Consider the following 14236-nt stretch of genomic DNA (forward strand, 5'->3'; position numbering starts at 1 on the left):
TGGCCAAGCAATGAATGTGCATTGATCATTAAGACCCTCATTCAGCTCTTGCTTAACCATGTAGGATCAACTTAGTCTGTTCCTGTTCATTACTGAATTGGGGCCTTCATTTCCATGATTCTGCATACCCATAAAAAAGTGGTCAGTCCTTCTTATTGAGACACAGTGCTTCCAGTTTGGGCTTCAGGCTACCACCACTAAAAACACTGTTGAGTAAAAGGACAAATTCTAGTGCAGAACTGGAGAACTCCACTGATTTCAATTGAATTACTCCAGACTGATGTAACTGAGAGCAGAAGCTGGCTCTAAATTCAGATTTAGCAATCAAGCCTAGGATTAAAATATGATATTGTAGAATGTATGTGTCTGTAGAGATGAGCCAGAGCTACAAAGTTTAGACTCACAGCTTACAGGATGAAGTTGAGTGTATGCGCTGCACATGGTGTGTCCCAATTATTAAATGTAAATATTTATAGGCTAATAGTTCTAAATCTACAACAATAAACTGTTTATTCAAATGAAAAGTTTTATTTGGGGATTAGGGATATATTGTTTTCTTAAACACTGTGGCATTGTGTTTTGAGTTCTTGTTTTAGTTCTGCAGCAAACCGCATTGATGATCGGAATTCAAAGCATTAATCTACTGAATACTTTCCTCCCCTCATCTTTCTGTCTACCAAAATAGACCCCAATATTTACCCAGAAAAATTATTAATAGTTTTTTGCACTGATTTTCACCTCCTTTTGTTGTTGTGGTAATAAACACTGATAAATTCCCAGGAAAAAATAAATAAAATAAAAAATGAAAACAAGGGCACTTAACATATAATAAAGAAAGAACATGACTAATCCCCTTTCTCTACCATTACTTCTAGTTCAGGTACAGAATTGAGGTCCCAGATCAGAACACCCGTAGCTTTTGCATCATGCTGGTGTTCAAAAACTAAACCTTACTCCACATTTTGCAAATGGCCCCTATATTTGCAATGGGCTGAGCAACCCCTCTTGCCATTTTCTCTCCCTTCAGCCCCATTTCTGAGGTGCTTGCAATGTCAATGCAGATGAACAGTATTGCTTGAACCCATCTCTAGTTTTGGGGCACCTTTGATTCCATTCATTTAAAAAAAATCATATATTTATCATAGCCCAAACAGGACCTGTTAATGAACAAAGCCCATCTCATGTGTATTTCTATCATGCATTCCCTTCAGGCACACGATATGAGTGCACAATGTTTTTTGAGTGCCAGGGCCGGCTCCAGCATTTCTGCTGCCCCAAGCAAAAAAAAAAAAGTCACGATCGGCGGCGGCAATTGGAAAAAAAAAAAGTCACGATCAGCAGCGGCAGTTCAGCGGCAGGTCCTTCGCTCCTAGAGGGAGTGAGGGACCTGCCTCCCCCGAATTGCCGCAGGTGCCGCCCCCTCCCTTGGCCACCCCAGGCACCTGCTTGTTAAGTGCAGAGATAACTGTAGGTTGTTTGCACACTATAAAGCCTTTCCTGTAATCAGTTACTCGGTTCACTTTTTCAAAAAATTGAATTTGGGGCTGGTGAGACAGCCCTGTGGACAAAGGTCTTTCATTGATGCAGAGATCAGGTACAGCAGTAGTTAAATGTCCAGTCTGAATGTACCCCATTCCAAAATGGCTAGAGGTCCGTTGTATTTTGCTGTTCTTATAAATTGACTTCTTCTCTGAAAAAAAGAAAAAATAGCCTAGATAAACATGACTTTATTTCTCTCCCTTTGGCAGCAGTGATCTAGGGTAACATACTAAAGTTAGAACTGGAGAAATGTTATTTAGTAAATAAAAAAAATATTTTTTTTAAATGGCAGGAAAGTCATTCTAATCCATTATGCCAGTTGGTTCTCAAACTTTTTGTATTGGCGACCACTTTCACACAGCAAGCCTCTTGAGTTAAATAGTTACTGTTTAATACTGGGGGGCGGGGGACGAAGAAACATTGTCAATATCACTGTTCACAGCAGATTTAGCGCCCCATTGCCACCCTTACTTCTGCGCTGCTGCTGATGGCAGGCACTGCCTTCAGAGCTGGGCGGCCAGAGAGTGGTGGCTGCTGGCTGGGTGCCCAGATTTGAAGGCAGCGCCACTGCCAGCAGCAGCACAGAAATGCAGAAGTAAAGGTGGCAATGTCATACCACGCCACCCTTACTTCTGCAAAATGTTTGTGCTTTGTGCTGGGAGGGGTGGCTATGTGTGCACTAAGTCAAATTTTGGGGTGGCTATAGCCCCTGCAAGCCTTCTCCAGGATCACCCCTGCCTGTGAGTCTGGCTGCTTTCAGTATGTTGATTGGTCTGCGGTTTAATGCAGTTCTTCAGCTGCTGAACAATCAAGCTCTCTAATGTTGTCTCAATCCCAGGACTGGCCTTAGGGAAAATTGCACCTTGGGCAAACTTCTATTTTGACACCCTTTCTTTAGAGCCAGAGACCTGCCATGTGTGGGGCTGACAGCCAGTGACCACCATGTAATAACCTCATGACCACCAGTTTGAGAACCCTTGCATTATTCTAATATTATTTGACCATTTCTACAGTCATAAAGATCCTCACAGTTAACTTTTGTTTGGCAGGACATCTCTGTGTCTTTACAGCTGCCCTGTTTTTACCAAATTGACTGTGATGCACAAATATGTATTTCCAACCTGTGGATCTAGTTGTAGAAATGACTGCAGATGCATCTTCCCCTGCAAGAAGGGGTCAGCTAACAGCATGCAGAGTCCCTGACAGCAAGCAGCCTGGAGGACTGAGCACAGTGTTGGCAGGGGAGTCAGGAAATCATGTGACATAACCCCAGCTGTGAAACTCACTTGATGTGTGGTTTCATCAAGTTGCTTCACCCGTTTCTCTTTGTGTGAACTGCAGATGATAATACTGATCCACCTTTCTCACAGGGGTTGTGAGGCATAGCTGATGTTTGTAGAATGCTTTGAAGATGCAAAATGCTATAGATGTGTTATTTTTATTGCTTCAAGGAATCCTGTTCTGCTTTTCAAACATAAAAGAGCTTTATAATTTCTGGTGCAGAAATGACTAAGGAGCTCATTTAAACAAAATCTGGGATAGTTCTGTTTTTCACATTTATATTTCTGTGCAAAGACATGGATTCCAACATGCATTCTGGTAATAAAAGATAGCAACATTTGTTTATAGTATTAGTTTTAATTTTGTACTATAGTATTTCTTAGGGGCATCGGCCAAGGATCAGGACCCCATTGCACTGACTGTACAGACACAGTAAAAGACAGTCATGCCACAAAAAGCTAACAATGTAGGGCCTTGCATCTGCAAACACTTATGCATGTGAACAGTGTCACTTACTTAAATGGAATTGCCCTTGCAATCTAGCTCATGCATAAGTGTTTGCAGGATAAGGGCCTAGTTTATGACAAAGTGCAAAAAGTAAATGAGACAGAACAGAAGGAAAGGGAGCACAAGCTGTTTTACCCTAAGCAGGGGATCTCAACTCGCTACCTAGCCAAACCATTTTCAACTGGTAGTGGTCTGTAGGAGGCACAGCTGATCTGAAGGGAGGGATTGGAAGGAAGATAAGGTGAGGGGCTTTCTGGATTTTTCCCAGAAGTTTTTCCCACTCACAAGGGGTGGCTTTGGAAATCTACTTTTTCATTGCTATTTTGATTGAATTTTATAAAATTGGTTGTGCTTCTTAATCATTTCACAATACTGACCTATAGCATAAAGATATAATTTCCCTTTAAGTAACTTAACACACAGGGAAGCAGGATTGTGTGTGCATCAGAGGTTTACCTTCAGTATTTTACTTTTACGGATTCCAATTTCCCCAACGGTCATTCAAAATCCACATACAATTGGTGGGCAAAGGAATTGTCCCAGAGGAAATTTACATTAGCAAATTTATGTTATGGGTCTGACATCTAACTGATACATATCAGAGAATGGCACTTCATAATAAAATCACTTTAGGCTTCTCTGTCACCTTCCACCCAAGGATCTGAAAGCATTTTACCAACATTAAAAGAAATAGCCTCGCGATACTCCTGTGAGGTAGGTATTATTACTACTTTTTTAGAGGTAGGGAGCCTGAAGCACAGAAAGGTAAAGTGATTTGTCCAGGATTGCCAAGGGCATGTCTACACTGCATTGTAAACCTGGGTCTGTGGGACCTGGAGTAGTGGACTCGATGTTTCCAAGCCCACACGAGTGTCCACACTGCATTGTAAACCTGGCCTTACAATTGCTGGACCTGGGTCTCACAGCCCTCCTTCATTGTTTTGTATGTGGCCACGTTTAATCTTCTTTGTTACATACCTGGATGCAGTTTTAGAAATACTCCCCAGCTTCTTTATATCTGACTCCAGGCTGCCACCAAAGACTCTGTGTTACCCCCCACCCCATTCCTGCTGCATCAGATTGGAGGAAGACCTTGATCTCTTCCCACCTGGCCTAGGGTTACCATTCGTCCGGATTTACCCGGACATGTCCTCCTTTTTGTGTTAAAAATAGCGTCCGGGGGGGAATTTGTAAATCACTAAAAATGTCCGGGATTTCCCCCGCATGCAGAGCGAGGCGCGGCTGGGAGGGCTGCAGGAAAGTCAGCCACTCGCATGGGGCTCTGGCAGCCAGAGCCCTTCCCCTGCAGCTTGCCGGGCTGGACTCCGGAGCAGCTGTAGAGCTCCTCCTCCCTCCCCCCCCCCATTCTGAGCCAGCCTGCCGGGCCATTTGCATCGGGCCTCGGCAGCTCCTCCTCCCCTGCAGCCCAGCGCCCTGCTCCGGCAGCACTGTGCAGGGGCAGGGGCAGGGACCGGGTTGTGTGTTGCGCTGGGGAGCGCAGCCACGTGTCTGGCTCCGCACAGAGCCCAACACCATGTTCTGAGCGGCAGGGTAAGAGGGCCAGGGAGATTTTGGAGGGGGCAGTCAAGAGATGGGGGGGGGGAGGGTTGGGAGGGGCTTTTTGGGGGGGTGGAGAAGGTTTTGGGCAGTCAGGATACAGGTAGGGGGTAGGGTCCTGGGGGGCAGTTTGGGGGGGAGTCTTAGGAGGGGGCAGTTAGGGGACAAGGAACAGGGAGGCTTAGGTAGGGGGTGGGGTTCTGGAGGGCAGTTAGGAGCAGGGGTCCCAGGAGGGGGCAGTCAGGGGACAAGGAGCGGGGGGGGTGTTTGGGAGTTCGGGGGGGGGCTGTCAGGAGGCAGGGGTGGGGAGAGGGATCGGAGCAGTCAGGGGACAGGGAGCAGAGGGGTTTAGATGGGTCGGTAGTTCTGGGGGGGGCTGTCAGGGGACAAGGAGCAGGGAGGGTTGGGAGTTCTGGGGGGGGGCTGTCAGGGGGTGGGGAGTGGTTGGATGGGGCGTGGGAGTTCCAGGGGTCTGTCTGGGGGTGGTGGGTGGATAAGGGTTGGGGCAATCAAGGTACAGGTAGGGGGTAGGGTCCTGGGGGCCAGTTAGGATGGGGGCAGGGGTCCCAGGAGGGGGCAGTCAGGGGACAAGGAACGGGGGGAGGGTTGGAGGTTCTGAGGGGGGCGGGAAGTGGGAGGGGCGGGGCTAGGGCAGGACGGGGGCGGGGCTCCTCCCGTCCTCTTTTTTGCTTGCTGAAATATGGTAACCCTAACCTGGCCCCTTCTGTAGAACATACCTTATCGCAGCGGATTCCACGTGTGACCTGCAATGTGTAAAAGAATGAAACAGGGAGCGTGAGTACAGGAGCAGCCATCCAAAGGTGCTCACTCAAAGAATCAACCCATCAAAACACTGATTCTTTTCTTCCTTTAACTCTTCCATGGTTTCTTTGCTTCTCTCTAATCTTTTATTCTGTTTTACTCCCCCTAGTGTCAGTTCCTGGGAACTAAAATTCGGCAGAGTTCTTTTCCTTCAGGACTAAAGCATTCAGACAGCTGCAGAAAAGGAGCTGCTAAGAGCCTTGGCAAGCAGGAAATGTTTCTTCAGCAGTTGGCCTTTCACAGGCCTTTTTTCCTCCCTCAAAGTAATTTTTAGCCAAACTATATTTTAGAAACATAGATTTTGCAAGAGCAGAGAAATTCAATACAACTCATTAGGTCTCAGTTTTTTCTTAAGGACTCTGATTCTCCTCTCACCTACACCAGTGTAAACTGGGAGTAACTCCACTGGAGGCCAATAGTTTTACCTAGAGTTGCCCATAGGCCCGTATTATAAGAGCTGTCACTTATTTAAGTACGAGACAGGCAAAATGTTATTTAATCAGTTCGGGATGCCTTTGATCCCCTATTTCAACGAGGATTGCCTCCTGGCTCGTTTTCGTACAGCCTTGCTGATTGCTGGTGAAAATGTGCCATTTATTTTTTCACTGGGCTCCACTAAGGGAACACTGGTCCCAGTGAAAAAAACCCCAGAACATAAGCTGCACGCATGCAAGGTCTGGCAGCAATACCGCACATGTCCCACTCTCACATGGCTGGGAGTGCAGCCAGGGCGGTACCCCAGGCCCTGCTCTGTGTGTTGGGTCCGGGTTCTCAACCTGCCGAAATTGTGCTGGTGCTCTGGGAAGCGGGATGGATCTGAGGTTCACCAGCGGGGACGGGTAAAGAGTAGGGACCTGGGAGGGGGAGGCAAAGGCTTCTGGGAGGGCTCCGTGTAAGGACTCATCTCGGTGCTGAGGACCATGAAGTGGAACAGACATGAGCCAACAAGGGGGGTGAGGAGCAGAGTTGTGCTAAGAAAACTGTCCAGTATTTCTGAAATACAGTGTTGGCAATCCTAGTTACACCAGTGTAGACTGGAATGAGAAGAGAATCAGGCCCTTTGTGTCCTTTTTCTACATGCAAACCAGTGGCAGCTCTAGCCATGATCCCTGGGTGCAAGTGTGCCCACAGAAATCAGGCCTGGATGCGCACTCACACAGGCAGGGCTGCCCACTGTGGAATGGGAGGGAGAAAGGGGTAGTTTGCCCCAAGCTCCCCATTTGAGAGGGCCCCCCAAATGATGGAGAGTGCCGCAGGAAGCCTCAAGCTAGCAGGGGGGTGAGAAGTGTGGGGGGGGGGGAGGGGATGGTGCAGCCACTGAACTGGGAGGCTACATTTGCCCCTGTTTGCAAACTCCACACTTCTAGTATTTACTCCATAAACAGTCCCTCGATTTCAGTGAGATTCACGGAACAAGGGTCTACTCAACTTGAGCACGATGGCAGAATATGGCCCATAATGCTTTGCATTTCTATAGCACCTTTCATCCAAGTGCTTTATAAGCATGAGTTACGCCCCACAGTTGCCCAGAATGACCTGTAAGGTATTATTTGCTTTTTTACAGAGATAAGTGACTTGCCCCACGTCACAAAAGTCCAGAGCAGATCTGGGAATAATGCCCAGGACTCTGTGTGCAGTCATATTAGTGTAACTGAAGCCCCAAGCCCCAGCAGGTGCCTCCCGTGGGGCTGAAGCCCTGAGCCCCGGCAGGCGTACCCCGGCTCTCAAACTTCTGAAGATTGGCCTATGTGGCTTGGAGGGTCAGTAAGTTTGGCCACCCCTGTGATATAAATTAAATTAAACTAAATCAAATTAAAGTAGCCTTTTTTCTCTGAAATAGACTCTATGAACCAAGCAAAGCCACCGGTCTTGCGAACAGTTATACGCCTGTCTGACTTTACTTACATAGCTAGTCCCACTGAAGTTATGGAGCCGTAAGCATGTGATTAAAGCTATGCAAGTGTTTGCAGGATTAAGACCATAGTCATTTAAAAAAATGAACACAACTTTCTTTTGATTATGGCACCAAAATCTATCAGCTGAATGTAGAATGGGACATATTGCAAATGGATGTATTTCCCCATGTAAGATAAAACACGTTGGGATTATTCTCGCTGGCTAACAGAATACATCAGTGGTCACTCTATGTGTTGCACTCTCTCAACACATTTAGTGTGGTCAGAGTTAAATACATAGTAATGGTAGTATTTGTACAAGAGAAAGCATGACATCTGAGTTACAAGTTAGGATAGGAGTGTGGCTGTCAGGAATTGGATGTATGCATTATGAGTGATTCTAGATTTGACAAAGCATTTGCTATAGGAGATGGACTCTGTGTGTCTTGGGGTAATATGACTGGCAAATCAAGTATGTGAAATGAGGTGCTGTGCAGGTTAATGTCTTAACTGATGATTTCCTGGATGTTTGATGATTGCAATGATACAAAATGCATTTGAGCTACCTGTTTTTTAATGGGGCAATAATAAATGGGTTGGTGGTCGGAGGTTGATGGTTTCTTCCACACTGCTCTAGGTAGTGGGTATTTGAATGTAACAATTTTCTTGCCGTCACTCCAATACAGGCTAGTATAGGAGGATATACAGGCACTCATTAGCTGAGAAGTAACTAAAAAAGTCTATTCAGAGTCAGTTTGAAACAATAGTGCCTTTTTCTTAAGCTATGTATAAACTCTTCCAGAAGTTATGTGCTTGATTCAGGAATCATTGGGTAAGGTTCTATGGCCTGTCTTATGCAGGAGTCCAAACTAGATGATTACCCCTTCTGGCCTTAACATCAATGATGCTATGAATCTGTGGCTTGCCGAAAATGAGCCGTGTTCAGGTGTGGGAGTTGCAATCGTGAGTATTTTTCATTTTGTTTTGTTTTTAAATTTATGTGTCTTTTAAGAGCATGTGGTTGGATGTTCCTCGACAAGTATTTGGCATGTTTGTACCGTGGCAGCTCCAGGGAAGTGAAGAGCTCCTGCTCTGTTGCTGAAATCAGTGGTACCCAAGAGTCTTTGTCATATTCGGACATCTGTTCTAAGCAGTTACCCCCAGGACCATCTTGTTCTTCTCAGTTTGACAAAATGTATTTTCTTCTTCTGACTCAGCAAATGTTTGGGCTAATCCCAGGATTAGTGATCTAGGGCTACATCATGATAGCCCTTACGTGGCTGTGCAGCGCAGTAGGAAGGAATAAGGATTCTTCTCACCTTTGCAGCTGTGTAAGATCCAGACACAACTGCAACCCCAGCAGCCAAAGGCGCAGAGGAGTGGCAGCCCGGATGCTCTCCCAAGGTGCAAGGAGAGGCAAAGATTAGGTGGAACCATGGCTCTGCCACCCACCCATGCTAGCCAGTGGAACTGGCTGGCCACATGAGTGAAGTATGCTGCATCCTTCAACGGGGTATAACAAATTACTCTGTCCATCTCCCATACAAGCAGGGAGCCCCACAAGGAGTTGTGCATCTTTGAGGCACAGTGCCTCCCAGGGATCCTCTATGCACTGCCACTTACTATGGGCTGCATGCTTAGTAATGATCCTCCTTGGTGAAGCCAATAGAACTATGCTGACTGACACAGCTGAGGATCTGGCCTGATATATTTTCAGGTTGTATCATGTCCTCCCTCATATGGAGCCAGAGCAGATAAGAGGTAATGGATAAAGTAGGGGGAGAGAGAGAGACATTTGACAGCAATGCTGGAATAGAGTCTGAATTGTGCTGTTGGAAAGGATCTGGAAGAGGTTAGCTGGAGAAGTACTAGCATCCACAGAAAGAAAGGTGGCAGCAACACAATGGCGACATTAGGAAAAGTGCAGGAGTAATTAGTGCAGGGTTCTCAAACTGGGGGTTGGGACCCCTCGGGGTCACAAGGCTATTACATGGGGGGTCGCGAGCTGTCAGCCTCCACCCCAAATCCCGCTTTGCCTCCAGCATTTATAATGGTATTAAATACTTTAAAAAGTGTTTTTAATTGATAAGGGGGGGGTCGCACTCAGAGGCTTGCTATGTGAAAGGGGTCACCAGTACAAAAGTTTGAGAACCCCTGAGTTAGTGCATTCTGTGGTGGTGCTGGAGGAACCTACGACCAGATGACCTGAACAACTAGATTTGACTATGAATTGTTGTCATAATTCTGTTTAAACCCTCATGTTTCCCAGGTCAGTGAAAATCTTGGTGTCCTCATTAAAGTGTGTGATGTAATAAATAAATAATAATAATAATACCTATCTCGTATACAGTACTTTTCATCAGTAGATGTCAAAGCATTTTACAAAGAAGCTAAGTGGTATATCCCCATTTTACAGATTGGGAAACTGAGGCACTGTGATTATTTTTTCCCCCAAAGTCACTCAGCAGGCCAGAGTGAGAACCAGGACTAGAATACAGCTCTCCTGAGTCCCAGTCCAGTTCTCTAGCCACTAGGCAACATGGCCTCTGTATAGCAGGGATATTTAATTTTTGTTTGTTTCTGCAATATATATATGTGAATGGGTTGGGTAGTTAGTTCTGACTGCATTTGCACATTTATTTTTTATATATGGAGTCCTTTTGATGGTTCTCTAGTTTTCTACTAAATATGTTTTTTCACGGTGACATGCATTATGTGGCACTTGACTGGGCTAAGGAGTATTATGCATTCAGCTTAATTTCTGGTATGTATGTTCAGAGAGTCTGTATTAGAAAATTACTTATGCCACCACACATGGCCTCCCTCCAATTCCCCCAGCGCTCAATACGGAATTAGGCTCATCAGAGCAGGACTTCCCTCTTGCAGGGCAAAGGAAGTTTGTCAGACACAGAATGTGTCTCCTCATTAGCAGAAGTGCAAGCTCTCATGCTCTGCCTCAATGGGCAGTAACTCTTCTCCTCGCCTGCCCCCTATGTTTGATAGGGGCTAACGTATGGGGACAGGTAGGCAGAAGGGGAGTCTTGTAGCTGAAGCAGACCACAGGGGATTCACATTTTGTATTTCACAAACCTTCTGATGGGGGAAAAGCAGCCCTTCGGCCCTGCGGAACAGGAGAAGGCCTTGTGGGGAGAAGCTGTAGAGAAGCCCCTTTCTGTAGAGCAGCCTATGGCTCATCAGAGGGGACCTTTGCTCTGTCCAACTTCCTATGGTTTGGCAGAGCGGAGCTCCTCACTGCAGGGCAACCTGTGGTTTGACAGAGCCAAGTCCCTCACCTGTCCCCTTTAGAGGCCAACAGGAGGGGAGGGGATGACTTACTTTGGGGGTTCTCAAACTGGGGGTCGGGACCCCTTGGGGGTCCCGAGGTTACTACATCGGGGGTTGCAAGCTGTCAACCTCCACCCCAGACTCCACTTTGACTCCAGCGTTTATAATGGTGTTAAATATATTTAAAAGTATTTTTAATTTATGGGAGGGGGAGCGGTCGCACTCAGTGACTTGTTATATGAAAGGGGTCACAAGTAAAAAAGTTTGAGAGCCACTGACTTACATGGAGCTGTGTGGCAATAACTTATGAATACTGTATGTTGCACTAGTTATTGGGATGTTTACTGAGTGAATACAGGGGTTTAATTTAATGGGGCTGTGAGGAGAAACAAGAAGGAAGCAAAAGAATGGCTCAGGGTAAGCCATTCTTCAGCAAACACTTGACCATGATTAAGGGACAGTGGCAGAGTCCTTGGCACTGAGGATTCTGGCTTGACCTCCTACTAGTCTGGTTTTTAAGAAGTCTGAGGTTCCTCTGTAGAAGACCACTGGTCACAGACCCCCCCAGAGGGAAGCACTGCAGGTGCCAGAACACAGCTGATACACAGGTGCTGTAGTCCAGGGCCCGGTCTAAGAGTGGGAGAATTGCGTGAGGAGTAAAGACACGAGGCTTGACAGCTGAGAGGATGCACTCAGTGAGACTAGAGAGGACAGAGGTGCAGCTAGTCCTGTAACCATGAGAGTGGGGAAGCCATGTGAGCAGTGGGATGTGCTGGAGGAGAGTTGAGGCTGGAATGGGGAGGGTAGCTCAGTCGGTATGCAGTGAAGTAGCAATATTTCAAGTGCTCCTTATGGGGGGTGAGCCAGGATGTGGAGGTTACAGTGGGGAAGTGAGAAAGTCACGTGCGCTCAAGGGGATGAACAGGGCTGCTGGGGCCAGGGAGGAGAATGAATGGTAGGGTGGGAGGAGGCCGGCAGCCGTTAACTACCCCTGCCATCAGGGACCTGATGAGCTTCCTGTGGATTTTCAGAGCGCAGGGCTGGAGCAGCAAACCACAGGGTGCCTTTGGACAGGAAAATCAGGGCAGGACTTGTGGTCTCTTGATTTCTTCTCCAGAGCATCTTCTCTGCCCTCCCACAGTCCTACAGCAGTCTGCCTGCACTCTAGCCTGCCCCCTGCCTCCTTGCTCTCAGGAATGGCAGGGATGTGTGTGAGGAGAGCCAGCCGATAGCTGATTGATCGGGGCAGTTCCAGTGGGGAATTAAGTTAGATGATGATTGTGACATGGCTGATCCAAACTGTGAACTTCATTTGTTTTTTTGCCTTCCATTTAGAGTGCTACGTGTCATTCTGTGTGGGACTCTCAGTGTGACCTTGAGAAGGTCAGTCTGTTCCACACGCTGCATTGCCAAGAAGGGATGATGAAAGAGCCATCAACTTTGAATGACACGTGAGGACTGGCCCGCCTCAGGGGACACAGGATTCCTTCATGTCGGACTCGCATGCCGAATTTTGCAGTCTGGGCACATGGCAAACAGCCCCAGAGAGAGGGGATGCTCTCTGAAAATGTGGGGGCTGTCCTCCACCACATGTCAGAAGCCCAGCTGGAGGGAGGGAGGGAGGGAGAGAGAGAGAGAGAGAGAGAGAGTAAGAGGGACTCTGCCTGAAAAGCTGACCAGACCTTTGACTCACAGAAGGGGTCAGATCGGACGGGGGAAGTGTGCCTTGGGACTGTTGGTTGTTTTGCAAAGATCTGTAACTCTCTTGTGCTTTCCTGAAAGTAAAAGTGACATGTGTTCCTTACTTGCCTGACACGTTGTCCTTGAAGGGGTTAGTTAAGAAGCTCAGAGCGCTCATAGTAAGGTAGAGCTCTCAGTGACTGGGGGCTCAGGAAGGCTGGGGCACTGATTTGGGGAATTCAAGAGTCTGGGCTGTGGAGCCCCATATCCCAAGGAAAGGTGGCGGACATGGCATTGGTGCTGGGAGTGTGCCAAAGACCCAGAGCTAGGAACAGTGGCCTGGCTCTAACCAGACCCAGGGGGCTTAGAAGTGCATGGGATCCGGCGGTCAGGTCCCCTCAGCAGAGTGGTGTCCATCCAGAGAAGGGGATGGTGCCAGTGACAAATAAAGGAATAAAGGGGATAACTCAATATTTAAGAAATAAGCCACTTTTCAAATGTAATGAGTGTGTGTGTGTGTGTGTGTGAGAGAGAGAGAGAGTCTGATGGAAAATCTGATGGAAAATTCAGTTGGCCTCTGAAGAATTTATCTGCTACACATGGAAAGTAAATTCACTCGTCAATTGTGAAATGGAGGAATTATAAATCCTGCTTTCAGTGGAAATCTCAACGCAGCCTGAACTTTGGTGTTGCTACCGATGCCTCCATAATTTCACTGCTTCAAATGCAGCTGAGGTGGATAGTGGTTGTAAGCAGTTTCTAGCTGCTGACTATTCAGTGGCCTGTGTGAAATGACTTCAATCCATTTCCTTATGGAAAGGTGTCCCCATCACAATGGGCATTACCCTCACATTGGCAGTCTCCACAGAGAAGAGGACATTCAGCTGAAAACGTTAAAATCCACAAAACAGCTATAGTGTGTGTTGAAATAACAGCAAATTCCTGGCCCCATCTTGCTCTCTTTGTGTAAAATAGGGTGACCAGATGTCCCGATTTTATAGGGACAGTGCCGATTTTTGGGTCTTTATCTTATATAGACTCCTGTTACCCTCCAACCCCTGTCCCGATTTTTCACATTTGCTGTCTGGTCACCCTAGTGTAAAATCTCATTCACCACCCGCCCCACATCACGGGAATGAACTTTGAGAGAAAGAAAATTCCTCTGTAGGTGTATTTTTGGTATCTAGCTATTCCGAGTGCTCTTCTCTGAGAACTTGTTTACAGTATAGTATGTGTCAGCCTCTTAAACAGATACGATTTCAATGGATGATATAGCTGCTGAGATTTTAGCCCTCACTTGGGTATAGATGGAATGTATACTGCTGTGTGTGAATAGTTTGTACAGTATATTAGTCAAGGCATGCATTGCAAAGCCCAGTGTCTTTCACAGAGTGTGGGATACTGGCCAAGAGTCAGAACCATCTTTCTGTGCCATATTAAATCAAATGCTAGAGGAAGTTTCAACTCATGGAGAAAACAGATCCCAACATGGCATCTTGATTTAAGTGGAGGCTAATTGGATTACGATGGCAGGTAGCATTGTGGGACATGTCTTCTAGAGACAGCACCTCCATGTTAGAAATGTAGGTGACCATGAGCCACTTTGTAGAACTCCATGGATCACATTTGACCTGTAGGTGGTGCTTTGTCCACCCTTGATATAAGCAGAG

At 46.8% G+C, this 14236-nt stretch overlaps 1 protein-coding gene and 1 long non-coding RNA gene across 4 annotated transcripts in view; one reads left to right on the top strand and one right to left on the bottom strand.

Moving 5' to 3' along the window:
* Window positions 1-503: 503 nt before the first annotated feature.
* Window positions 504-14236, bottom strand: part of TMEM273 (transmembrane protein 273) — a 32752-nt gene continuing 19019 nt past the window's right edge. The window contains exons 5-6 of one of the 2 annotated variants that reach the window (XM_054035430.1): window positions 5622-5648; window positions 504-1690 (exon numbers count right to left, since the gene is read on the bottom strand). In XM_054035430.1, coding sequence (XP_053891405.1) covers window positions 1672-1690; window positions 5622-5648 — 46 coding nt within the window. In that variant the 3' untranslated portion in view covers window positions 504-1671. Of the gene's footprint in view, window positions 1691-5586; window positions 5649-14236 lie in introns of those variants that run through there. The other variant, XM_054035429.1, reaches the window with a different exon arrangement.
* Window positions 4709-12690, top strand: LOC128840894 (uncharacterized). 2 transcript variants are annotated; one of them, XR_008445725.1, is made up of 5 exons: window positions 4709-4878; window positions 5615-5705; window positions 5816-5969; window positions 8462-8564; window positions 12222-12690. It is a non-coding gene; the product is annotated as an uncharacterized LOC128840894 (long non-coding RNA). The 2 variants fall into 2 exon arrangements; XR_008445724.1 differs by lacking the exon at window positions 5816-5969.

Source organism: Malaclemys terrapin, chromosome 7 (assembly GCF_027887155.1).
Source record: "Malaclemys terrapin pileata isolate rMalTer1 chromosome 7, rMalTer1.hap1, whole genome shotgun sequence".
Taxonomy (NCBI): Eukaryota; Metazoa; Chordata; order Testudines; family Emydidae; genus Malaclemys; species Malaclemys terrapin.